General features: G+C 48.5%; 1 protein-coding gene across 1 annotated transcript in view; it reads right to left on the bottom strand.

The window, feature by feature from the left end:
* Nucleotides 1–19,648, bottom strand: part of DISC1 (DISC1 scaffold protein) — a 699,528-nt gene that overhangs the window by 597,817 nt on the left and 82,063 nt on the right. The window contains exon 2 of the mRNA XM_029593853.1: nucleotides 12,570–13,546. Within this exon, the coding sequence (XP_029449713.1) occupies nucleotides 12,570–13,478 (909 nt within the window). The 5' untranslated portion in view covers nucleotides 13,479–13,546. The remainder of the gene's footprint in view (nucleotides 1–12,569; nucleotides 13,547–19,648) is intronic.

Below are 19,648 nucleotides of genomic sequence, written 5' to 3'. Positions count from 1 at the left end.
AGCCAAGGCTTCCAGATGGATCCACAAAAGACTGAGTATTCAGGATTGGCCTCAGCCAACAAGTCTTAAGGCGCCTCAAAGATTCCTTGGTTTTACTAACTACTACAGTTCATTCTTCCACCATTATTCAACACTGACCGCCCCACTCACAGCTATGACTCAAAAGAGAGCCAATCCCTCCCACTGGTCACCTGAAACCATAACCGCCTATCAAGAGCTTAAGAAGGCGTTCCTACGAGAACCATGCTTGTGTCACCCCGATCCCCGCCGACTCTTCATCGTCGAAGTGGATGCTTCAGACGTCGGTGTTGGTGCAGTCCTCAGCCAATCACACCTTGCACCCGTGCTCGTTGTTCTCCTGACGCTTCTCTCCAACGGAGCGTAATTATGGAATCGGGGACAAGGAATTACTGGCGATTAAACTGGCCTTCGAGGAGTGGCGTCCCTGGCTCAAGGGAGCGCAGCACCAAATCACGGTATACACTGACCACAAAAACCTCGAGTACTTACACCATTGCTCAATGCCTTAATCACAGGCAGGCCCGTTGGTCTCTTTTTTTTACCCAGTTCAATTTCCTCTTACGATACCGGCCAGCCAATAAGAACACCTGAGCCGATACACTCTCCTGCTCGTTCACCACTGAAGATGTTCCAGATGTTCCACGGCACATCATCGATCCAACAAAAGTTCTTCTCTCCGCCACACTCATAGTGCCATCTGGGAAGATAGTGGTTCCCCGACCACTTTGAAAGAAGATCCTCCGCTGGGCACATGAATCCTTGCTCGCAGGCCACCCCGGACAAGCTAGAACTCTTGCCACTCTTCAGAGATTCTACTGGTGGCCAACCATGACAAAAGACACCCAAGCATATGTAGAATCATGCCCCACCTGCGCCCGCCAGAAGCCGCCAGCGGGTCGCCCCTGGGGGCTCCTTCAGCCTCTTCCTGCACCTAGTGAGCCATGGACACATATAGCCATGGATTTTATTGTGGATTTACCTCCATCCAGTGGTAATACCACCATTTGGGTCACCGTGGACCGCTTTTCGAAGATGGTTCACTTCGTGGTGTTACCTGATTTACCTTCAGCTCCGGAATTAGCGAAATTGTTCATTCACCACATTTTTCGCCTCCACGGACTCCCGAAACATATACTCTCTGATCAAGGGGTGCAAATCACGGCAAAATTCAGGTCGTCATTATGCAAGAAATTCGACATAGCCTTGGACCTCACATCAGCCTACCACCCGCAGGCCAATGGACAGACAGAGGACAAACCGTACTCTAAAGCAATTTCTTTGGGCATATATGAATTCTCGGCAGAATGACTGGTCCAACTTACTACCCTGGGCTGAGTTTGCCTTAAACTCTGACCAGTCTGCATCTACTGGATCATCGCCCTTCCAAATTAGTATACAGACGCCAACCTCTGCCTCCTCTTCCAGTACCCTTGACTGTGTCGTCTCCAGCAGCACAGGCTTCTGCGCAAGAGTTGCACCAACTTTGGGAACACACCAAACTCCTTCTCCAACAAGCCGCTCAGAAGGCAAAAAGATTCTACAATGCCCATCATCAGGCAACTCCTCAGTTGAACCCCAGAGAAAAAGTATGGCTCAGCACCCGCTTTATTAGTTTGAAACTGCCTTCAGCTTGCTTCGCTCCCAGATACATCGGGCCTTTTCCCATACTTCGCGGGCTGGGCCCGGTCACTTACAGCCTTCATCTACCCACATCGCTTAAGATTCATAACGCCTTCCACATCTGGCTATTAAAGCCGCTCATCCTGTCTGAATTCTCTAAGAAACCACCTAAGCCCCAACCTCTAGCGGCTGAAGAGGATATAACATATCAGGTTGAGGACATCTTGGACGTGAGGAAGCACAGGAAGTGTTGGGAATATCTGATCTTGTGAGAAGGATTTGGCCCCGAAGAGAACAGCTAGGAGCCTGCAGTCAATATCCTTGAAAAAGAGCTGATCAAACAGTTCCATGCTTCTCACCCAAGAAAACCAAAACCCCCGGGGGGGGACCCTAAGAAGGGGGTACTGTTATGCCCGTCAGTCGCAGATGGCTATGACCGCTCTTGCTCACCTCTTTCTTCACAGCATTGACTCCGTTGGGAAGACTTGCAGCCTCTGCCAGCTATCACTGGCCTGCCTGCCACTCCCAGGCCTCCCTAGACAGCACTGACGACCGCCATCTTGCCCTCACAATCCCTTAGGCACATGCACGGGCCAGTCTTAAGCACATCATGGTGGGAACCTCGGGGGTGTCCCCTCCGGATAACGTCATTCCTCAAGGACACTTAAGCTGGCTGGCTCTGCCTACCAACGACTTGGCAACGAATTCCCTCATTGCTGAATCCGCTTCGTTCACTACGGACTTCCCGTTCCAGTTGCTGCCTCTCCGGCATAAGACACTCTGGGTACCCGCTCCTCAGGGGCCCTTTCCTCATCTCCGGCTATCCGCTCCTCGTGGGCCTAATGCCTTGGTCTGCTACCTGCCCCATTTCCTGGGGTTTCTCTTGGAACCTTTGCTACTGTGAGTACCTCCGCTCTGTAGACCACTACCTTACCATCTCTAGTGAGGAACCCTCATCGGTGTACCCCGTGCTGTGGACCACTACCATACCATCGCTAAGTGAGGAACCCTCATCGGTGTACCCCGCACTGTGTACCACTACAGTATCACCTCCACTGAGGAACCCTCATCGGCATACCATGCTTCAAGTGTCTATCGTATTATCTCTACTGAGGAGCCTCATCGGTGTATCACGCTCTGCGGACCATTGCCGTGTCTTCACTACAGAGGTATTCCCTTTAGGTATACCCCATCGCACAGACTCTGAGACTTTCTCCTGTACTCCCCTCTCCACGGGCAGTGCCTCTCTATTTCTTAATAAAGACTCTAATCTATAGCTGTGTCTGATGTCAATTGAGATCTCGCCTCCCGACGGTGAGGCTCACAAGGCTCCTCCCTGTGGGCGGTTCCATCTCTCACCTCAGCCCAGGGCCCACATACCTACAAATCCTAACACTTGCTACACCACCTTAGTGCTGCCAATCTTAATTCCAGCTTGACAGAGACTCTTCTGTTCCTATCCTCTGGATGCGGTCTATCAAGGCTTCAGCCTTCCTCTGCTCAGGCACCCTTTGTCTCTCCTAGTTCCTTGGTGCTTGAGTTCCAGTTCCTTATCCTGTCCATGATAGTACTACGCCATCTGCTGGCTGCTATCTCTGGGCTGAACCATTTACTACCTATACCGAACCTCGCGGCCCGCCTAAGTCCTGCCAGCCCCGGCACCCAAAGGCTCAACCTGAGGGGAACGTGGGCTGGTATAGATGAAGCTCCAGTGGCCTCTTGCTTCAGCCCACTCCACCTGCTGACTGTGGGGACCCGTAGGCCCCTGCCTATGGATTAAGCCAACCCCACCTCAGCCCAAGAATCCACCTCCAACGCAACACATATGGCTTTGAAACTGAAGAGTCACATTATTATCTCCATAAAACAAAAAGGCAGCATAAATCTAGTTAAAATGCAAGTAGAAATGAATGACATATTCTTTAATTATGCTTAGTCTTTATATACTAAAGATGAATCATGCAATGATTCTGAAATAGATACCCTTATATTTTTCTGTACTGAAGGAAACAGAGTAGCTAAATGCTTCTATATTTGAAGAGGAAACTCTGCAGTTATTAAAAATATCAAACCCGGAAACATACTATGCCATTACCAAAAAAAGTCCACAAAATTTGTCTTTTTTTGTGATGCAATACCAAGAAATTCACCCTCCATTGCTTCAGGTACAAACTGGGACATAAATATCTACAGTACCTGAATGAAATCGGCTTTGAAGTGTCTGAAAGGCAGAAAATAAATCAAATACATAAATAAGAAATTGATATCCCAGAGGTGACAAGGACATATTTTTTTAAGCAATAAGGATAGTAGGACTTATTGCTGAAAGATTTAGCAAACTTAGCAGACTTAATAAAAGTGGTAATATTACATTTCCCCTCTTCCTTCTTTCACTTGCTCAGTTTCTTCCATTAATGTCTCAATGCTCACTACATGCCCAAAAACTCTCCTTGTGCTCACCCCCAGAACAAATTACACAAAAGCCACATGGGTCCTCCTTTCTAACTCTGCAACATTATCAAAATAGCTACAAAATAAAAATTACAATGACACGATTTTATTTACCAAAAAAATAAAAGTGGCTTATCTCTGTGTGTATGTACAGCAGAATGCTTTATTTCTCCATGGATATATACAGTATGAGTTCACTATTTTGTGTAGCAGATTCCGGGTATGAATCACAGGCACAACACACAGATCTGGTGCCTGGGATAACCACTACTGTAATATTTTCAGAGTGCTAGATCTTGCTACTCAAATATTTTCACAAAATTCAGAGAAATTAAATATACTTGTTATGTTTTTTCTTAATTCCAAATCATAGATTTTGGACTTTAACTTCCATACATAGAAAAAGCAGAGTTACTTACCTGAACAGGTGTTCTCCTAGGACAGCAGGATGTTTTTCCTCACACATCGGTGACATTATCAGACGGAGCCTGGCACGGAAAACTTTTGTCAAAGTTTCTAGAAATTTTGACTGGCACATTGAGCATGCCACGAGAAAATAAAATAACAAACATAGGAGAAACCTAACTCCGTAGGGTAGTGGGCAGGTTTCGTGAGGACTAACATCCTGCTGTCCTAGGAGAACACCTGTTACAGGTAAGCAAATCTGCTTTCTCTTAGGACAAGCAGGATGGTAGTCCTCACACATGGGTGAATATGTAGCTACAGGCTGCTCCCGAACTTTACTAAATCCACAGGCATCGAACCACATGCCAAGGAGCACAACAACTGTGGTGCTGAGGAGAATAAAGGGAGACAGCCTGAACCAGAAAAAAGGGCCCCAGGCAGGAAGAGTTGGGTTTTACAGCTGAAAGAGATTCCAAAGAACAGATTGGACGAAGCTACTGTCATTTCGGCCATCTCTATCCAAACAGAAATGAGCAGAAAACGTGTGAAGAGAACTCCATGTTGCAGCCTTGCAGATCTCGGCCACAGGGACCACTCACAAGTGGGCCACCGAAGCCGACATGGCACTGACGGAGTGAGCCTTGACATGCTCTCCAAGCTGAAGGCCCACCTGCACATAGCAGAAGGAGATACAATCCGCCAGCCAGTTCGACAGCGTTTGCTTGGTAACCGCAACTCCCAATCTATTCTTGTCGAAGTAGATGAAGAGCTGCGTGGACTGTCTGTGGCCTGCTGTCCACTCGAGTTAGAAAGCTAAGGCCCTCTTGCAATCCAAACTGTGCAGAGCACATTTGCCCTGCTGTGAATGAGACCTGAGGAAAAAGGTGGGCAAAACTATTGACTGGTTAAGATGAAAATCGGTGACCACCTTTGGCAGGAACTTAGGGTGGGTACAGAGGACCACCTTATTGTGAAAGAACTTCTTGTAGGACGGATATGTCACCAATGCCTGAAGTTCGCTTACCCTGCGCGCCTAAGTGACCGCAACCAAGAAGATGACCTTCCAGATCAGGTACTTCAGATCACAGGAGCACAGTGGTGCGAAAGGGTCACGTATGAGCCGACCCAACACTAAATTGAGGTCCCAGGACAGAACAGAAGGCTGCAGGGGAGGCTTCAGCTGAAGCAGTCCCTGCATGAACCGGCCCACTATGGGCTATACGGAGACTGGCAAACCGTCAGCACCTTGGTGGTAGGCCCTGATAGCATTTAGGTGTACTCTGACCGAGTTGGTCTTCAGATCAGAGTCTGAAAGGAGCAGCAAGTAGTCAAGCAACCTCAGAATGGGACAAGAGAACAGATCTAAGCCATGACACTCACACCGATCGGTTCTCTGACAGAGAGATCCCACAGGCGCAGGAACCAGACCTGTCTAGGCCAACGAGGCGCAATGAGAATCATGGTCCCCCGATCCTGATGAAGCTTCAGGATGGTCTTCATCACCACAGAAAGCAGAAGATACGCATACAGAAGGCCCTTGATCCAATGGCGGGTGAAGACGTCCAAGGCTGGCTTTCTGTACCCCCTGTACAGGAAGCAGAAGTGACTCATCTTGTTGTTGCAGGAGGAAGTGAAGAGGTCCCCCAGAGGCGGAAGATGCGATCTGCCACTGCTTGATCCAGGGACCACTCATGGGGTTGCAATGCTCGACTCAGCCAGTCCACCACCACATTTCTCTGTCCCAGCCAAGTAGATGGCCCGGAGCAGCATGCCCTGGGACTGAGCCCAGGACCAAATCTGGACAGCCTCCAGACTCATGAGGAACAATCCCGTACCTCCCTGCTCATTGATGTACCACATCGCCACTTGGTTGTCAGTCTGTACCAGGACTGCCTAGTTGGACAAGCAATCTCAGAATACCCAGAGTGTGTACCTGATCGCTCGAAGCTCCAAGAAGTTGATTTGGCATTGAGTTTCCTAAGCAGACTACAGCCCTTGTTTGTGGAGGCTGTCCACATGCACCCCCCCCCCCCCCAACCCAAGGCGGAAGCATCTGTGGTAAGCACAACCTGAGTCAGGAGGGGGGCTGAAAGGGAATCACCTGCTCCAGATTGGGCAGACTCTCCCACCATTACTGGGAGATCTGGAGAGGTGGCATGACACAAATGCATACACTGAGGTCTCCTATTTTGCAGGAGGGGAATCAGAGTGCCCAGCGAGACATTCTTGAACTTTTCTCTTCATAGAAATTTGTTGAAGGCCCTCAGATCCAAGATGGAGCAGAGCCCCCCTGTTCTCTTTGTAATCATGAAATAGCGAGAGTAGAACCCCCGCCCTCGCTGACACAGTGGTACAAGTTCTATTGCTCTGGCCATTACAAGGGCAGAGATCTTCGTCCAGAGAAGTTTCTGATGCAGGCACTGGCCTCACAACAGACAGGGGAGAAGTGTCTGTGGGGACATCCAGGAAGTTTAACCAATACCTTAAATGCATGAAGGACAGCACCCACTAGTTTGAAGTGACCTGTGGCCAGCGGTCCAAAAAGGACCTTAGCCAACCGGGGGCCCCAACATCGAGGGTACAGACACAAGGCTTATGCTCCCTTGCAGCTAGTCACAACCCCATAACAAGGCTCTGTTGGGGTGCCAGTTGAGGGCTGGGGTCTGCTGCTGCCTAAAGCAGCCTCTAAAACCCACTCGAGGCATACAGGTATGCGAGGTCGGTGCTCTGACATGAGGATTTCCTGGCGGAAGATGATGGGTCTGAAGTACTGGCTGAGAGATGCTGGAGGGTCTCATGGTGATCCTTCAACTGAGCCACAGCAACCCTTAAATTTGTCTCCAAACAGATTCTCACCAGTACAGGGCAGGTCTGCATGTTTTTCTTGAACCTCTGGTCAGAGATCAGAGACTTTGCGTCATGCCATTCTACGGGCGTCGATGCCTGCTGCTGCAACCCTAGCTGCTGTTTCAAACACTTCATAGGTGGAATGCTCCTGATGTTTACCACACTCCAAGCCTTGCTGGGTGACTGCCAAGGCGGCTTCCTGCTGTTGCTGGGGGAGAAGATCTGACAATTCCTGAACCTACTTCCAGAGGTTCTGAGTGTACTGGGTCATGTACAGCTAGTAGGAAGCAATCTGGACAATCAGCATAGCGCCCTGATACATTTTCCTAACTAAGGCATCCAATGCTCTATGCTCCCGACCCAGAGGTACAAAAGCATGGGTGCGGGAACGCTTGGTCTTCTTGAGGGCAGATTCCACCATCATTGACTGATGCGGGAGCTGCCACCTCTGAAAACCTAAGGCTTGCTGCACTAAGTAGACCGCATCTGCTTTCCGGTTTACTGGAGGCACCGAGATGGGGTTGTTGCGTCCGTCGGTCTCAGACCTGGTTCGTTGGTCTCAGACCTGGTCCGCCGAGGCTGGTTCAGACCAGCCTCGGGAGAATGGCATCCGTAGCGTCTCCTTGCCACACCCTCCCGCTTCCCCGGAGCGGCTCTGGTGCGGCGTCCCGCTATGTTGACCTGAGGCCTCCTAGGGCGCGCGCGCACGCCTCACGTCTTGAGGCAGTGTTGGCACGAACCTCGGGGGTGTCCCCCTCGAGTGACGTCCCTGTTTCCGTATTCAAAAGGTTGCCCATTTGCGGACTCTCGCCGAGTAAGCAACAGATTGGATTTGCTCCGGTCTGAAGCTGCTCTGCCACTTCTATTCTGCTGGAAGCCACCTTCACCCTCCGGGATTCTACTAACCTGGGTACCCGCTCCTCAGGGGCCCTTTGCTTATTTCCAGGTGCCTATCCTATACTAAATACTCGCTCCTCGAGGGCCTGTGTGTCTATCCTGATGCCTGCTACCAATTTTTCAAACCTGCTGGAACACTACCTATCAGCTACAGAGAGTGAGTACAACTTCTCCCAGTCTGTCCATCTACAGCTCCTCGCTGCCCATCTGCATCGGGCCCTTCCCCACCATTGTGGATAGGTGTTAATACCTATCCTCTCTCTATTGCTCATTGGGAACTCTATCTACTCAGCTACCAGGGAGTGTGTTATAACATCTGCCAGTCTGTCTCTCCTACAGTGCCTTACTGGACATCTGCATCGGGGCCTTACACCACCATTGTGGGATGGGTCTCTTACGCCAAGGATCACATACTGTTGCTATCTAATCTACTCTCTACTGCCACCTCTGGTGACCACACTAGCTGTATAATAAAAGATATATTTCTCTGTATTTGTGCATCTGAGTCTAGCCCGGTGCTTCAGTTCCCTATGGGGCTCCTCCCCATAGGAGATACCATCACTGTTGCCCCTGAGAATCCACCAAACACCTCGATATCATAACAGGGGTGTTCCCATATCCGAAGGAGTAAGTACTTAAAGACATCATGGACGGGAACAGCCACTACTTCCTTTGAGGCATCAACAAATTGGAGAACTTCCAACATTCTGTGAAGGGCATTGTTCTCCGTTAGGAGCTGGAAAGAAATGGCCTCCGCCATAGCCCGCACAAAGCCCACAAAGGTTAGATCCTTCGGTGGGGGCCGGCGCATCTCATCTAGATGGGACAGATCAGAGGGAAGATCCCCTGAGTCATCAGAAGACTCTGAGGTATCATCTCCCCAAGAATCATACGGGGCTTCCTCCTCACTGAAATCCCCTGTGGACCCTCGTGGAGGACCCCTGCCCAATCGTCTCAGTTTTGGCACTAAAGGCACCGAGGGCACCACGGTACCAGCAGCCTTGAGGTCCCCGAGAGAATGGGGATCAGACTGGGCAAAACCAGCCGCAATACCAGGGCCCCCTGACGGTGCCCCCAGCAGCAACACATTGTCCTCCTTGGAAGAACCCACAACGGGGATCACTCCAGAGATAGGAGGACCCGGTGGCACTGGGGTATCGAGGGACCCCCGGGCACAGATAGCTGCTGTGTGGGCAAGACGGCCAGGAGGACATCAAGGCACTCCAGCAGCACTGCCAACATTGCAGGGGCTGGCTCCGACACTGGGGGAGGCACCGGTGGAGCTCGCAGTTCGATACTGTTACAAGCGCGGCCTCTGGCAGCTGTTACGAACCGAGGGCTTGGGGACCTTCAGCTACTGTTACGAGTGCGGAGGCGCGGTCATTTCTAAAGCAGGTAATGTGAGCCCTTGGGCCACGGCATGACTCAGGGAGGAGCCCCAAGACACACCGCAGGAGGTGAGCTGGTACGACCATGGGTACGAGGAGCAGGACAAGGCTGAAGCGAAGACAAGGATACAAGGTCTGACCCTCTACCGGACCTACACGCCCCAGGATGACCAACAATGCAATGTTGATCAATGAACAGTCCTCCGACCATTCCAAGCCCTTTCGGACCTGCCGCTGGGTACAGCAAGAGGTGGCAGGCCGGACAGAGGACGAGGGCAGACGGAGTCCTTAGAACACAGAAGACTTTGGATGAAGACTCAGGCAAGGACACTGTAGACAAAGACTCAGGCGAGGACACTGTAGACAAAGGCAAGGATCAAGGCACTGGGTCGAGACTGCGATGCAGCGAGCCCTACACAGTCCACCCGCGGGACTGGTCGCGGACCACGCTGGGCTCGAAGCAGACTCTAGGAGGGATAGTGGAAGCTGATACCGGAATATGACGAAAATCCTGAAGAGGTCTGCACTGGGGCGCGCCCTACACAGTTCACCCTCGGGATTGGTCGTGGACCACGCTGGTATGGAGCAGGTTCGAATAGAGTCTTGACATGGACGGACGCAAATATCAACAGGCTCCGAAGACCAGGATAAGACTCAAGCACAGGATTCACGATTCTCAAGGATTAAAAACTTAGGACTGAAGCAGAAGTCTTCCGGAGGGTTGCACTGCGGAGATGAGGATGGTCTATGTACCGTGAGGCGCCCTACACAGCCCACCTGTGGGACTGGTCGTGGACCACGACAACGGCACGCCAGGAAAGTGGACATCAAGGAACCAAGGCATGGAGGCAGAGGCGAAAACAAAAGCATCAGGAAGGACATCGGACATCAGGAGCTCCAAGCGAAGGACATCAGGAACACGAAGACATCTGAAGACATGGACAAAGGACATCAGGAACCTGAAGACATCTGGAGGCACAGACGAAGGACATCAGAAACATGAAGACAACTGGAGGCATGGATGAAGGACATCAGGAACATGAAGATAACTGGAGACCTGGACGAAGTACATCGGGAACATGAAGAAGAAGCCGTCAACTTAGGAGAAGACCACGGAGGACCTGGACCAGAGAGAAGACACAGACAACTGTGGAACCCGATCTGAAGGCCCAGAGTGACTGAAGAGGAACCCCTTTTATAGGGCTAATGCAGGAAGTTGTCATCAGGTGGAACCCGGGGCATATCCGGCCACGGGCCCTTTAAATGAAGTGAAGAGGTGCGTGCCGGTGCCTAAAGCAAGAAGCAGGAAGAAGAGACAGGACCATGGACAGTGGCGCCCAGCTGCATGGCGGAAACAGCGCAGGGAGGAGCAGGCAGGCTTCAGGACGGCCTCCTGCCGTCCGACGAGGACCCCAGCGATGACCTTGCGGCTCCATGTCACGGAGAGAAGCTGGCTGGTGCGGCCTCCCGCGGGTCTCGGCGGATCCGCCGCATGTGTCCCAGCGTGGGCGTCGGCAGAGGCGGTCTCAAGCCGCGTGGGCGGTGACTGGTGGCATCCGAGTCCCGGCGGCTCCCCAACTGCGTCAGGGAAGCCAGCGCGACCGAGAAGGTAGGTAATCTGCCTGCATGCCACGGGCAGATTCACAACAGATACCCTGAAGGGCTCAGAGTACCTCCCACTGCATCCTGCAGTCCAGCTACTCTTGAAAATCTGCCGAATGAGGATGGATGGAGGAGCAGGAGGAAGAGGAAGAGGCATCACCAGATCTTCATCGGAGCCCCGAGGGAGCTCAATGCCCGGCACCAGTATCAGTGAGGAACGCCTGGGACTCCCATGTTCGATAGAGGTCGAAGCCTCCTCTCTGCAGAGTCGCTTTGGGGGCATCACAGTAATCACCGGTACCAACCCGAGTCCGGTACCATGTGACAACTGTGACCGTGGATTATGTTTCCGAGGTTTCCCACAGGGTTCGGCCCGGTCTTTCCCCAGCATCGAGGATGGAGTCGATTTCAAAGTCCTGGAGCACAACAACGGCCTATCTCCGGCCCCTCTAGAGAGAGAGGGCCCTGGCGGAGTAGATAATGATTGATCTACGTTCATTTGCTCCCCTCGCCCCTTAGGCATCGATATCCTCAATGCCAGAGTCAAAGGATAAGACTTTCTGGATCCAAAAAGCTTCTCTATCTTGTCTAAACGGCCCCAACGACCCTTGGAGGTCATTTGATTGCAAAAACGACAGCCCCGGACGTCGTGCAATGCCCCCAGGCAGAGGATGCAAACCTCGTGCGGATCCGTAATGGACATGATCCATGGGCACCGAGGGCATCGGCGAAACGCTGACGACGCCATGAAAAATGAGCCAATGAGCAGTCGATAACCTGTGGCCACCAAAGATCGACACTGTCAGGAATCAACCGCAAAGAACTAAAAAACTTAACACTCCGCCCTATAAAAGCACCAACGGGGAAGAAGAGAGACCCGGCGCAGACAAGTCGAGAACAACTGGGAAAAAACTCTGAAGAGAGCAGAGCTCCACAACCACAAGGCAAAAACTGCACGGAAAAGAAGAGATTGAAGGGGAATCCCACGTGGATGCGTGGATAGCAGCATGCTGGGCTCCATCTGATGTTATTTATTTATTTATTTATAACTTTTTATATACCGAGGTTCAATTAACAGGATTAATTATCACTTCGGTTTACATTATAACTTGCAAAACAACAATGACAAAGTCTTGTCTTACATTTAACAAGGTAGAAAAGAACCTGGATAACAAAACTCGGGTGAATAGAAAACATGGTTATTGTGTGACGATTATCATCCTGCTTGGCCTAGGAGAAATTACATAGCTGCATATATTTCATGGCTTCTGCTGCTGTGCAATATGAAAAAGTTCAAAATCCCCTGCACAAAAAAATATAAACTAAATAAATACCAACCTTCAGTGCAGCTTGGTTATTAAGCAGGCAGTCTGACAGGACAGAGTCATACTTTCTTGTAAGTGTGTTCCAACTGACATCGTTAGCAGTAATGCTACTTTCGTAGCCAGAGGTAACAGAAGAACCAGCAGACACGGCATCGGAGTCCGTAGAGCAGTAAAATGTTGTATCCAGGTCAAGAAAGGAAAATATCTTGCAGACCTGCAGTTTATCACACTCTACAAGGGCCTGCATTGCACATTCAAAATCTTTGTTGCTGTGGCAACATGAAACTTTTGAGTCAGGCAAACAGTCACTGCAAGACCCAGGTCCAATTTCAGATAGACCCTTGCTTATATCTGGTTTTATCACAGATGGAACTTGCTCTGGTGATTGGTTTACTGTGTCAAAACCAGCGTTCAGAGACAGCTGTATAAAATTAAAACTGGAATTAAAGGTATCAGGAAACCTGGTGAAATGACCTGAAAATTTTCTCTCTTCAGATTCGTAGTTATTGTTCTCTTTTTTCTGGCATGAAACGTTCATTTTTTGTGTCTCCTTTCCCTTTACACAGGAAAAGGTTTTGCTCTCTGTTCCAAATACACCAGCCTCCAGTAAATCATAACACAAAGGTGGAAACTCTTTCTGAGGTGTAGCAGACAAAAGACCAGTTGATGAAACATTTTCCGACTGTTGAGGACTGACATCAGACAAATTCCTGGATTCTGCTGCCACAGTTGCAATAGTGGTGGTCAAATTAGTTTGCATGCTATTGGTAATTACAGAATCATTTACCAATGAACTACCATGGAAATATTTGTACTGTCTGTCCACAGTACAGCACTTGCTTTCTTCATCTTGCTTTTTACCTTGCTCAAGTTGTCCTGAGAATGCCTGAAACTTTATCTTCTGTTGGGTTTCTGTTCTCATGTATCCAGGTCTCTTTGCCAACTTCTTTTTGTGAAAAGGGCCTCGGGGAAGGAAAATAGCCTGGCCATCTAAACAAAAGAAGAAAAATATCAGCACATTGATCCTGTGATTCTTAGAATACCTTACCATAGAAACATTGTACAGCGATATTTCTCAACCTTTGGTATGCAAGGGACAGACTAGCTACCTTAATTACCGTACATGAACTGGGTGCAATACTAATGAGCAGGGGATAGGTAGGGGACGGGCATATACTCTCTCCCTTACCCAGTCTTTAATCTAATGGGTCTGTGTCATTTTAAGAAAGTAACCAGACAATTTTAAAAAATTGCTTTCTAAAAAAGGTTTCTCTTATTTAAAAAAAAGAAAAGAAAAAAGCTCTCTCTATCTCTCCCCCTTTGCATCTCCCAACCAGTCAACAGATTTATCCTCAGAAAAGAAAAAAAATATACATCTCTCTCCCTCCCAGCAATTACCAGTTAATCATTGAAAAAAAAAGCAGAGTTGCTTATCTGTAACAGGTGCTCTCCAAGAACAGCAGGATGTTAATCCTCACACATGAATGACAGCATCAGATGGAGCCCCGATGCAGAAAACTAATGTCAAAGTTTCTAGAACTTTGACTAGGCACACTTAACATGCCCATCATGCCCTATACCATGCATCCATGCAGGGTCCTTCTTCAGTCTCATAACTTAGAATTACGATTCAAAATAAAAATAGGAGAAACCCAACTCCGAGGGGTGGTGGGTGGGTTTCATGAGAACTAACATCCAGCAGTCCTCGGAGAACACCTGTTACAGCTAAGCAACTCTGCTTTCTCCAAGGAAAAGCAGGATGGTAGTCCTCACACATGGGTGAATACCTAGCTACAGGCTGATCCCCAACACAAAAGGGGACCAAAAGACACTTAACCAAGTGCCAACTGGCACAACACCGGAACTGTTGGTAACAGAGGGGGAGACAGCCTGAGCCCAAACGACGAACCCTAGGATGGGAGAGTTGGGTTCTACACTTCAAACAGGTTCTGAAGGCAGAATGGCCAAATCTAATGTCACATCAGCCATCCTTATCCAGACAGTAATATGACGTGAATGCGTTGAGAGAACCCCACGACGCAGCCTTGCAGTTCGCCTTGGTCCGAATGGGGGATGGAAAAGAATGTTGGCAGGATGATTGACTGGTTAAAAAGGAAATCCATCACCATTTTAGGCAGGAACTAAGGGTGCATATGCAAGACTACCCTGTCATAATAAAACTTAGTATAAGGAAGATAAGTCACTATGGCTTGGAGTTCACTGACACTGCACGATGAAGAGTCCACCATCAAAAATATGACCTTCCAGGTCAAGTACTTCAGGTCACAGGTACATAGTGGCTTTCACCAGCTGAGCTAACACCACACTGAGGTCCCAAGACACAACGGGATGCCTTAGGGGAAGCTTCAATTGAAGCAAGCCCCACATGAAACGAACAACTATAGGCTGTACAGAGATGGGTGTACCATCTATACTGTGGTAGTATGAGCCAACTGCACTAAGATGAACTCTAACAGAGTTGGTTTTTAAGCCAGCCTCCAATAGATGTAGAAGGTAATCAAGCAGTTTTTGGTGGGGCAGGAGAACGGATCTAAGGCCTTCTGCTCACACCACACGGAAAACATTCTCCACTTCAGTCCATAGGACTTTCTAGTGGAAGGCTTTCTAGAAACCAATAGGACCTAAGATACATCCTCTGAAAAATCAAGCAGCTACAGGATTAACCTCTCAACATCCAGGCAGTGAGCTATAGGGCCTAGAGTTTGGAATATCGCAGCCTGCCTTGGTCTTGCATGATGAAATCTGGGGAAGTACCCAGACTGATCGGTCTCTGGATGGTCAACTCCCGAAGGAGTGGAAACCAGACCTGTCTCGACCAATGTCGGGCTATAAGAATCATAATCCTTTTGTCATCACGAAGCTTCAAAGAGAGTCTTCGCCACTAAGGGAATCAGACAATACACAGACAGAAGACCTTTTGCTTAATGATCGTCGAGGGCGTCTGAGACTGGTTTGCCGTCTATCCGATACAGAGAGCAGAACAGAGGTAACTTTCTGTTGCAGGAGGATGCCAACAGATCTACGTCTGGGCTTCCCCAGAGGCAGAATATCCAATTCATTATCTCCTGGTCCAAGGACCACTCGTGGTATTTGAAGGCTCGACTCAGCCTGTCCGTTACCAAGTTCTCCATCCCGGCCAGGTACATGGCCCTGAACACCACCCCATGGGGCAGGACCCATGACCAGATCTGGACTGCTTCTTGACATAGGAGGTACAATCCCGTGCCGCCCTGCTTGTTGACATACCACATGGCAACCTAGTAGTCAATCTGGATCAGAACAACTTTGTTGGACAGCCGATCTCTGAAAGCTTATAGCGCATACCTGTTCATCCGAAGCCCCAGGAAACTGAATGGACAAGAACATTCCTGAGCATACCACAGGACCTGGGTGCCAAGCCCATCTACATGAGCTCCCCATCCCAAGGTAGATGAATCCGTGATTAGCACAATTTGAGTAGGGAGACTCTAAAAGGAAATCCCCTGTTCCAGATCAGAAAGTACCTGCCAACAGGACAAGTCTGGAGGACTCTGTTGGATCATTCCCACAGGGGACACAGGGACCCTCATCCTCACTGTATGCTACAGGGGATGAGACCCTAGGTGCTCAGCCTTCGACCTGGAGGTGCAGGCACCTGTAGAACTGGATGAAAGGCTAAAGGCTTCAGCATCTCTGATGGCCTCGGTGGAGCTTCCTCCTTGGAGGAACCGGAAACGACCACTGTATCGTAGGGGGAGGCCTTGGTGCCCTGCCAGACACCGGTGTCATCCCGAAAACCGGATTCAGATGGGTCGGTTATGCACCAATGAGCACACTAAGCTTCTCCAGCAGCAGTAGGATGACGGGCAGCATTGGATCCGGTGCCTTCGGTGCCACAGGCCCGATACCCCATAGTGCTGATCCACTACCAGCTGGACTCGACATGCCATCTCCTCCTCAAACATTGCCAATGCAAACACCACCTGGGAGGAAGGAGTGGCCAGATCTTCTTTGGACCAATGAGGGGGGTCCAAAGCTTCTTAGGCTTCCCTTGATAATCGGCCTGGTCTTTCCATGGTACAGACGTCAAAGAGGACAAACCCGGCGTCCTCGGCCCAGAGGAGATCAACAACAGTTGATCTCCAACTCCCCCATCCACTAGCAGCAACAATGGAACCAATGGTCCTGCCGATGTCAATGGCACAGTGTCCATCAATTCTGATGCCACTACTGCTGATAACTTGGACTTCCTTGACCCGAAGACTGATCCATCTTGTCAAGTCGAAGTTGACGTCCCTTTGGGGTCATCTGGGTGCATAAGCAGCAACTCAGATGTCATGCGATGCCTCCAGGCATAGGATACATATCTCGTGAGGATCAGTGATAGACATGGGCCTCAGGCAGCAAGGGCATTGGTGAAAACTGGACGAGACCATGATGTGGTATAACAAAAGGGCCGCAAAGTCGAAAGTGATGGCGGCAGGCATTCGATGGCTGGCAGGCACTGGGGCACCACCACGGGGGGAAACGAATGCAAAAGGAAATTTATCTGAAACACTGAAAACCCTGACTAGGAACACTAGAGGAAGGCACCGAAAGGGACCCGGCGATGGAAACAAGAGGAAAGACTGCAAAAAACACAAAGAGCAAAAATGTTTTCCACAAGGCTAAAAATAGCGAAAGTGAGCTCAATCACACCACAAGGCTTACTGCTCCATGGAAAAGAAGAGAATGAAGAGGGATCCCATGTGGATGCATGGTACAAAGCATGCTGGATATGCTCAGTGTGACTAGTCAAAAGTTCTAGAAACTTTGACATAAGTTTTCTGCATCGGGGCTCCATCTGATGATGTCACCCATGTGTGAGGATTACCTACCATCCTGTTTCTAAGGAGAATATCCCTATTCAGTCAGCCATCAGCTTATCATAAAAAAAAAAAAAATTCCACCGTTCCTCATCCTCTCCCCTATTACAGTTAATTCCCCTGCCCCATGGCGGGTTTTTTTTGTTTTTTTACAGTTGGGGCTGGTCCTGAGGCCCAATCTCTGGGAGGAGAGAAGTTGCAGCTGCATGTTAATGAGCCGGCATAAGACTGAGTTAGTATCTCTTCTTCTGTTGCTCATGACAACTCAGTTTTTGAACTATTTGGTACTACAGTGTCCCTGGCACTGCAAATTTAGTTTGGTCCTGGGTAGCTGGAGGAGGAGGAAAATGCAGTCTGGGACAATGCCACTTTTCTATTCCTCCCCATACTGTTCGCCAATTAGAGCAAGAATAATTAAAATAAGTGGAGAGAATAGATAGGAAGAATCATTGTTGGAGTGAGGCAAGAAAAAACATGGCAATCAATATCTACATCCCAAAGGCTTCTTGCTAGGCATCCAGGTTGCCTTTCAGTAAACACAGAACCTTCCCCTGGAACGACTTGATGACACAAGGCAACATTAACAAGCAGATCTTATACTCAGTATTTTCATGGACTTCTCTCAAATACTGATAGCTATCAATGACCATAAGTGTCAAAAGGAGTTGTGCTGAATAAGCACAAAAGGGAGACAATATGGGGGAAAAAATCTACCCAGGCCTCTAACTTGAATCAAGTGAGTTAGGCCTTAAGATGTCAATATTCAAAAGCAGACTAGATGGCTAACTTTTCAGTTATCTAACAAGGTTTCCAGGTCAATTTGTTGATTTTCATACGCCACATAAATAAATGTAATTTCTATTATAAAAGAATATGTAGGACCACTGCCAACTGGATCTGCATAACAGTGAGACCCAACATAGGAGGAGTCACATTGCTTTATTTAATATTTCTTAGAGTCTTTTTCAAAAAATATTGCCATGGGAAATAAATGTAAAAAATTCAAACAAAGCCACAAACAGCTTTTGTCTAACGAGAAAATCTCACGCAAATCATTGCAGTACTTAGCTCCAAATGGGCCTCTAAGAAATATTAAATAAAGCAATGTGACTCCTCCTATGTTGGGTCTGACTGTTATGCAGATCCAGTTGGCAGTGGTCCTACATATTCTTTTATAATAGAAATTACATTTATTTATGTGGCGTATGAAAATCAACAAATTGACCTGGAAACCTTGTTAGATTGTTTGTATTTATACTCCCGGTTTCTGGAAAATTGGGCTTGTTTGTTGTAACTTTTCAGTTATCCATCTCAATGGCTAAACAGGCAAATTTCAAGACTTAAGAACATAAGAACATGCCATACTGGGTCCTACCAAGGGTCCATCAAGCCCAGCATCCTGTTTCCAACAGTGGCCAATCCAGGCCATAAGAACCTGGCAAGTACCCAAAAACTAAGTCTATTCCATGTTACTGTAGCTAGTAATAGCAGTGGTTATTTTCTTAGTCAACTTAATAGCAGGTAATGGACTTCTCCTCCAAGAACTTATCCAATCCTTTTTTAAACACAGCTACATTAACTGCACTAACCACATCCTCTGGCAACAAATTCCAGAGTTTAATTGTGCATTGAGTGAAAAATAACTTTCTCCAGCTACATTCTAGCTGGATAAGCTGAAGGCATTCCGGGGAGTTAGACAATATTCAGTTAGCCAGTTAACTTACGTGGCTAATACTAGTCATGCCTCTGACCTGTCCTAAAGTTAGCTAGATAAACACATCCAGCTAACTTTAAGATAGCTGGGTATATTCAGTGGTGCAACTGTGGATAAGTTTATCCAGCTGACTAGACGAGCCTCTCAGTGGTTGAATATTGCCCCCTAAACTTGTAAACTATGAATATAACTATAAGTGATAAAGAGGAAGATTATGTCGGGAGCTAAAGTTGGGCTAACATATACTGGAACAAGGTGCAACATATGGTTCATAAGATAGTTTGTTTGCAAGAACTAGCCTAATGGTGTCACGTTGCTTGTCTTGTTTTCTATTGATTTGCAAATTCTTTTTCTTCTTATCTTTAGGTAACATTAAACTGCAAGATTGGCAAAACTAATGGTTGGAGTATTTTGGAAATTTCTTACACCTTCTATCTTGAGAGCATATAAGCTATGTAACCGCTCTGTTCGGGGGACTCTCCTTCTATCAGGTTAGCTGGCTATTGTGTGGGA

Source organism: Rhinatrema bivittatum, chromosome 3 (genome assembly GCF_901001135.1).
Source record: "Rhinatrema bivittatum chromosome 3, aRhiBiv1.1, whole genome shotgun sequence".
In the NCBI taxonomy this organism is placed as follows: domain Eukaryota; kingdom Metazoa; phylum Chordata; class Amphibia; order Gymnophiona; family Rhinatrematidae; genus Rhinatrema; species Rhinatrema bivittatum.
The sequence above is the reverse complement of the archived record's forward strand: the minus strand, read 5'-3'. Positions and strand labels throughout refer to the sequence as shown.